The 8396-nt window shown below is 35.8% G+C and overlaps 1 protein-coding gene across 4 annotated transcripts in view; it reads left to right on the top strand.

The window, feature by feature from the left end:
* Nucleotides 1-8396, top strand: part of LOC106478054 (diacylglycerol kinase theta-like) — an 82032-nt gene that overhangs the window by 22883 nt on the left and 50753 nt on the right. For all 4 annotated transcript variants that reach the window (XR_002609817.1, XR_002609816.1, XM_013938564.2 and 1 more), the window contains exons 4-5: nt 142-230; nt 1825-1956. Coding sequence is in view for 2 of the 4 variants with exons in the window: in XM_013938564.2 (XP_013794018.1) it covers nt 142-230; nt 1825-1956 (221 nt within the window). In the remaining 2 variants the exon portion in view is untranslated. The remainder of the gene's footprint in view (nt 1-141; nt 231-1824; nt 1957-8396) is intronic.

Below are 8396 nucleotides of genomic sequence, written 5' to 3' on the forward strand. Positions count from 1 at the left end.
ATAAATGAGAGTATTCCTCCTTTCTGTGACATACATGACATCATTGACATATTGCAGTGTACAGTTATAAAGATTATATAAAATGTTGTTTACTTATGATGCTATGTATATTATGCTCAGTGGTTATGTCCCTTTTTTTAGTTTGTGAATACAGTGTTCATGTAGAGTGTCATGACTTCAGTGTAGCCAACTGTAAAGAATGTGCCACTTACCCAACTAGTAGAAATCTTGTAAGTACACATCAGATGTTCTAATGTTATTTAATAGAAGTGTTTCTACATTAGGAGCTTATCTCAACACCTACTTTGTTGCAGAAATATTATTTCAGTGTGTATGTTAGTACTTTAAAACAGCCATCTTTATCTCACAAGAACACATATTTTGTAAATTACACAATACATAGTTAAATGGTAGTTATAATTTAAAACTAATTTCATTTGGTTAAACAGTTTGTTATTAGCTAATTTCATATGAAATATACATTTTTAATGTAGTTGAATTAACATGGCAGAAATATTCCAAAGCAAAATTTAGGAGATATTGAAATAGAAAAGTCAGACTCACAAATATGTAGGCAATATTTAATGTCATTCATTCATTTTGTATCACTCATAAATTGTTAGTTTTGTTTTTAGGAAGATACTTTTCTAAATGTACCTGCATTATTTATATAATGGACTTTCACTAAGAAATACAGTGTCTTGCAGACATTTTATAAGAAATATATTTTTAAGATGATGCGCTGGGATAAAACAGTTTAAATGTGGAATAATAACTTGCACAGTTGCTCCAAAATGTTATAACAATGGGCTGACATTTATATTTACATGGGCACCAAAAGCAGTAAATCTGTTACAACTGCATGTACAGATTTAAATTAAGTGTGACCAGAGTATGGAATGTAAGCAAATAATTCATTGAAACACTGCACAGTAAACTCACTAAATAATGACTTAAAGCCTTATTGATGTGCCATTAATTCTTTACTACTGTATTACGTCTCACTTTGTCTATGTAATTACTTATGAATGTATGACATTAAAGTCACAGTTTTGAGTGTATTTCGACATTATTTGTTACAATAATATTGATAATTTAAGTCTAAGCTTACAGAATACAGAGGATTGAGTATGTTATATTAAAACTGTTTTATATATGCAAATCAACAAATTATGTGATAATTAACCATAGCCAATATAAAGTCATGATGGAACTGAATGTATCAGATCTACATTTTGACAGTACTTGACATATCTGTTCAGCCATTGCATACCTCAAGCAGTTGGAGAATGAAATGGATATTTATGCTATTGCATATGAAGACATACTGATATAGTTGCTGAATTTAGCTGCTTTGGATTTCTGTGTGAATGTATTGTTGAAATGATTGCTATGAAACCATTGTCTTCATACACTAGATTGCTTATGGAAACCAAGCAAGGAGGAGTGGTGTACTTTGGACATGACAACTTTATGACAAAGCCTTTAGCAATGAAACTATGCTGCAGCGCTATTGTCAAGGTGCATAGTGATCAAATATAGTGTAACCTAACATGGCTCCAAAATTGCTTTAATATAACATACTCCACCCCATCTATGAATTACATGGCTACACTTACCAATCAAACTTGCAAAACATAATTTAAAAAAATAATGGATATATATATATTACAAAACGATGCTATATTTTATCATTATCACAAAGAGCAATTTATGTAAATAATTTGAAATTATAATATATATAAAAATATAGTTACTAAAGAATTAAAAAAATACTGTATTGATTTACAGATAATAATGATTTGTTTTGCTTGATTTTGTCAGCCTTCTGTAACCCAGTTTCATCACTGGAGGGAAGGAAACTTACCAGGAAACTCTAAGTGCCATTTCTGTAAGAAAACATGTTGGTCAGCTGAATGTCTCTCTGGTATTCGATGTGAGTGGTGTAATCTAATGGTGAGTAGTAAGAGTCTGTTAGAACAGTGATAATGAACACCTTTGGTTTTACAGTAATTACAAACTTAATTAAACTTATATGATATTTAGATTTGAAAAAATTAGGATTGTGGTATACTAGTACTTTAACAAATGTGATCTGTATATGATGACGGTGATGTGTTTATAAACATCTCGGGGTGGTTTACCAGTTTCAGGCCCTCCCCATCAGACTTGCCTCAGCACCTTACGTGTTTTGTTGAATAGTCCAGGTTGTTGCACCTCATCTCCATGCTCTGGGGCTGTGATTTCATTTTTACATGGATGACTGGCTTCTTCTGGCTCATTCCAAACAGGGATCAGCTCTCACCAGGATTGGTCACACAAGTATCTTTATGTGTACCCACCCATTTAATTACTTTATCAGGTGATTTCTCCTGTCCACTCCAGTTCTTTTTGAGTCCTACTGATTTCTATTGGCCAGCTCAGCATTGTTTTCCAAGGTTACAACGACTGCTCCTCTCTCCCCAGTCCCTCTTGCACTTTCTTCCTCTTCTCTTTGTTAACCTCCTACATCCTAACCTTTATATTCTGCATCTTCATGTCTGGCTTTTGTCCTGTCCTTGGTGAGATGATCTGGTTTCACACGTCGAGTCACTTCCTTATTAGCTAGTTCCATCTTCAATCTTGAGGTGTACCATCGCAAGTGGAAGGTATTCCGCAGTTGGTATACTGCCAGGGGTTTTCCTGCTGAAAAGCCTACCATGGTTCATGTGTCAGAATTTCTCACCTGGCTTTTCAACGTAGGTCTTCAGTCTCCTTGCTTTTTGGAAATATCAGGCAGCCTTATCTCATATCTTTCATTCCCAATACCATAAGATTTTTACTTCCCCTGTTCTTACCATGCTCGTGCATTCCTTCCGAATACATTGCCCTCCCAGGCATCCCGCCCTTCCAGATTGGGACATTAATGTGCTCCTACATTCCTTTACTTAACCTCTGTTTGAAGCACTTTCCTCATGTTCAATATTTCACTTTTCCCTTAAAACATATTTCCTTCTTCTCTTAGCCTGTGGATGTTGAAGGTCAGATTTGTTTGCCATTGATGTTTCACGTATTCTTTATCACCATACCTATCTTCTCCTTCATCCAGATCATTCCTTTCTCCTAAAGCTCGGGAGGGTGGTTCTTCCTTTTCTCCTGTTTCCCTTCCTTCTATTTCCCATCTGTACCTTCGATCCAGATCCAGATAGGCATCTCTGTCCAGTCAGGGCTCTTTGTTGCTATATAGCCTGTACTTCTACCTTCTGAGGTATGCATTCTCAACTCTTTATCCTCTGACAATCCTCCTCCCTTCATGACCTTTTACCTTCTACTCTTACCAATTGGGTTTGCCTTTTGGTTTGATTGGCCTATTCTTCCCTACCTTCTCCCATCAGATCTGACACTTCACTTTTTATCTTGCTTCTCTTGTTCATCATCTGGTGGTGGAGATTCTGCAATCTGGCATGTGAACCACTCCCAATATGTTCATCTCCCACTATCTCCATCATATCATGGTTTCCTCTTCATCAGGTTTTTGTTTACCACCTATGGCCTTTCTTCAGACTTTAATGCAACTCTAACTGGTAAGTTTTTTTTTGTTCATTCTTTCTTTCAGGGGCCTTTATCTACTTTTCTATCACATGGATTTCACTTTGTGGTGAGTGGTGCCAACCAGATATTCTTTAACTTTAAATATGCACTGTGTTGACTCAAGCTTTATCTTCCCTGGCTTCACACACTCACCGTGGAGATGGGGTGTTCCACAAGATTGCTTGACGATGAATAACCTCATGATATTTGGCTTCATAAACATGCCTGTCCCAGACTGTACCAACTGTGGACTGCCATGCCTGGAGTGAATAACTCGGTATGGTCTGTTTTTCAAAATAAGGTTTTGTGGTCACTTGTTGCACTGTCTCCAGTGGTGACGTTCCTCCGAACTCTCCACCACATTGTCACCTTCCTTTCTTTGAGTGGAGTTTGGAAGTCCTTGCCACTGTCCAATTCCAAGCCACTGGGGTGGTTGACCATGGAGGAACCCTGCTGAATGAGTTCCACACAATAACCATTCAGTAACAGAGTAGGGAGGTGGTGTTCTGAAGGTGTAGATGATGTAATATCCTCCTATTTATAATAACCAATGCAGCAGAGTGAGACATCAGTATGCAGTTCATCCCTTTGATTGAGAGCCCTCATCCTACCCTCGCATGGATGTCAGTACACTGCAAAGAGATTTCGGATTAGAGTGAACCAATCAACATAAGTCCTCACACGTGTTTGGGTTGTCTATCTTTCTCCCTCAATTTCCTCTGTCTGTGTGGTAGTACGTGAGATTGTTATGGTTTTATCCCCCGTTCTCTTCATACGGGGATGTTATTGCCATTGGATGGTCCCAACTTGTATGGCAGTTGGGGGAGTTGATTCCATGCGATATACATCCTTTCAATACCGGATGCCAATTTCCCGGATTGATAGCTCAGAGCTAATCTTCATGTCAAACTCGAGAATCAGTGTGGGTCTTAATCCCCAGTTTTTGGTTTTGAGGTTAAGACAGTGTGGTACCCCGCAAGGAAGTTTTGGATGTAATTGACTTACCAAGTACATTCCACCATACCCTAGCCACTCTACACCCAGGGGCACATCAATGTTTACCCACTTTTCTCTTGTGGGATTGAGTTACAATATCTTTCTCTGGATAGGATCACTTTCCTATCACATTCTCTCTCACTTGAATGTGCTCCTCTCATTTTCCACCCTTATATCTTACACATTCCACTTATGGGCGAAGAGTATACTTGGCTCAGAAGTGGTGCAGTTCCCCTCTTCTGATCTTCAGATCTGTATCTCTCATTTTCAGGGGTATCCTTCAGATGCTTTCGGAGGGTACTTCTGTCATTCCCGTGCACTGGTCCCTCCTCCTATTCTATCTAATCTTGTGAGAGGAAGTAAGTACTGTATCGAAAGTTATTATTTTCCTATACTTCCCACCCTTCCTCCCCACTTTTCTCTGGTGCTGACATCTTCTGCCACACTTTGAAGTGATAGATCAATAGAAGAGTGTTGAGGGAGTCACATGATCATATCATGCTCCTATTGGTTAGGAGGTAACTCATGATGATTTGCATGACAGACTGTTAGAACATAGCAATTCCAATAGAGGAGGAGCAGGAGGCTTGTGGCATGCGTAAAGAAGAAGTTTGCATATAGAGGGCAGCACCGAATGAGAATATCTAATCTTGTGAGCTATCGGAAATACATTTTCAGTAAAGGAAAATTATAACTTCAATTATGTTTCTTATTTTCTATAAGATAAATAGAAGAAAGGACAAATATAAACACAGTTGTATAGTTTAGACAAATACACATGTGTACATTTACTCACCAGAATGTGTGTTCAGCTTATGTACCTCTGAATTCTCCAACATTATATTCTTTAAATGAGAAGATGATCTTAGAAATTTCTTTAGAGCACTCTCAATGCAGTTTAAAATCCACAGATTGAATTATTAATCTTTCTTGATGTTGGATTAGCATAATTTATTCTATGGTACCCAAAAGAGGAACACTCCCTTATTATTTTGATGAACCTGAACTTTAATTTCTATATGTTCCTCCAGGTTGGCTCAACTTCACAGAATTTCTGCCATGGCATTCAGGTCAGTTGCACTGTATACAGAGCATTTATTATTCCAATTTAGTAGCTATTATCTGTTGCTGATTGGCTAACTTGTGTATACTTCCTCTTTCTCTTTAGGGTTTATTTAGTTTATTTCTTGTAGTGACCAATTATGTGGGAAATTTCTTATTTCTTCTTTATGGCTGAAAGAGTATCTAATTTGTGGTTGCTGGTTTCTTCAATTAGGTCATTTGGTTCTTTGTCATATCTTTTTTTTTTACAATTAGGCACCAAGGAACACAATTTTATGGAAGGTTCTTTCAAACATATATGGTGATAAAATGCTACAGTTTTGGTTGTGTTGTAAGGTTTCTCTTGTTTATTTTATTTCAGCAAAATGCAGATGAGAAAATACCTCAAGCAATAAATGTCTTTTTTTATCCCCAATTTCTCATCATTCCTTTGTAAGGCCTTAACCACCTGAGTCCATTTTTCCTGGTCTGTGAGTTTTAAATAGCACAACACATCATTTGCTAAATTAGTCATTGCCATTAAGAGGTGCTAAGTGAATTGTAATATGACAAAGCTGTTACGTTTATAAACATCTGTAGACTGTATGTCTGTCATAAAATGTGGGCATTGTCACAACCTTTCTTGCTTTCTTAGATTTCTTGGGCTTCTTTTTCCTTATTAGTTAGTTAGTTTTCTGTGTTTTTTGTACCTTTTTTTTGTTGACTTATCTTGAATTTTATTGTGCCTAGTTAGTGTGGCAGTGTTCTAGAGTTGATCAATCCTTCATATGTTCTAAATTTTAATCACCAATAAACTGAACCCTTGTTTGAATTGATATTTCATATACTGATAGTCTTGAAATTTAGACCAACCTTGGAGTGTATGTGGGATTTTTAACAGTAATAAATGAACTGTGTTTAAAACAAACATCATCTAGTTCTAGATAAGTTGTAATACTTCTATTCTAGTCATTTGGTGGTTTTCTACAGTGTGAAACCCTTCACAAACCTGGACATCACTAGTGGTTTATGACCAGTTTCAACTGTTAAGGTTTTGGGATACTCTGCTGCTGTTTTTGTCTGATATGGTGACCAAGAGGGAATGTATGACATTTCCATTTGTTTTGTGGCTTGGACAGCTTGGTAAGGTTTTTTTGTCTGGAAATCTTCATCTTTGTCTGTTTTGGGGATAATGTGATAGCCAACTAGAGACAGAGTCAGTAGGACCCTACTAAGTGGAAATCCTCTGAGTATACTGTTTCATCACCTAGAAACATCTGTCATTCAGAGTATTTTCATAGATGGACTCGTGGTTGCTAGGCTGCTTCAGTCTGTTATAGGTATTTCTCCTGTTTTCTATAAAAACTAGCAGGACTAGTGAGATATGATTTCAGTCCTCTTCTTAGCATAAGTCTAGTACAAAACAAATACTAAAGAATGCCACTAGATTACTACCTTCCAAAAAATATCTGCTTTCACAGAGCATCATTACCATTCTAACTATATCATCAATTAAAAGCTTGAAGATGGCGTGAATGGGTAATGAAGAAAATTTTATTATAAATGTACGTTTCGACAATATTATGTCATCATCAGGTACAAGTAGCTTACATAGACACAGAAATATATATACAGTAAGGAACAGAGAGGTCACATGACTAACAGATTAGCAAAGGTATCTTGGTACCAGATTCACCAAACATAATATAAAAAAAACTCCCATGTTTACTAACATTGCAACTTAAAAAAACACAGTATAACTATACAAAACACTGTAATTTTAAACAAAGAACTAAACATCAACAAATGCAAAATAAAGGAAGCTTATCTTAATTGAATAAAACAACTCAACTCTAAAACAAACTAAGCTATTAAGCAATTTCTGGTCATTTGACCTCTTTGTTCCATACTGTATATATATATTCTTGTATCTATATAAATTACTTGTACCTGATGATGACATAATCTTGTCAAAACATTGTACATTTATAATAAAGTTTCCTTCATTACCCATTCAAGCTGATTTTTATTTTCTCTCATCATCAAATCATCAACTAGAATAACATTAGAATCCTGAACAAAGCTCAACATTGAAAAATCAAAGAGTCAAAATACATCAAGAAATTCCACCCAACTCTAAATCATGACAATGGAGGTATAAAGGTAACTTGGCTACAATGCACATGTTACCCACATTAACTTACCAGTCATCACTTTTTCCAAACACCATATCCTTACCAAAAACAAAATTTTACTAAACACAAGCAAAAAATTCAGAAAAATTCCCATGTTATGAGAACAAACACAAGCAAAAAATTCAGAAAAATTCCCATGTTATCAGAACAAACACAAGCAAAAAATTCAGAACAATTCCTATGTTATCAGACAAACACAAGCAATGCAGAATTTGAAACATCTTCTATATTAAAATGCAAGGTGGGAATAGTCTGTAGTATAAAAAATGTAAATCTTTCTGTTCAGTAATAATAACTAAACTACCTGAAAAGGAACAAAAAAAAGTTGTACAAGTGAGATGGTTAATACAAATTTTTTTACAGTGATATGTATTATTCAAGAGATATTAGTTTGTTTTATTCTATATTTAACTCTTTTTTTTTATTTTAATAACATGAAAATTTGATGATGTATGTACAATTTTTATCAATTTATTGGTGCTTTTGTCCATTAAATAATTGTGTATTTCTCAAGAGACTCCACATTATCTGTAATGTTCACGAATTCTATTCTTTAGCTGATGCAAGGTGTGCAGACTTGAACCCCCCCCCCCC

The sequence above is a fragment of the Limulus polyphemus genome, unplaced genomic scaffold (assembly GCF_000517525.1).
Source record: "Limulus polyphemus unplaced genomic scaffold, Limulus_polyphemus-2.1.2 Scaffold176, whole genome shotgun sequence".
In the NCBI taxonomy this organism is placed as follows: domain Eukaryota; kingdom Metazoa; phylum Arthropoda; class Merostomata; order Xiphosura; family Limulidae; genus Limulus; species Limulus polyphemus.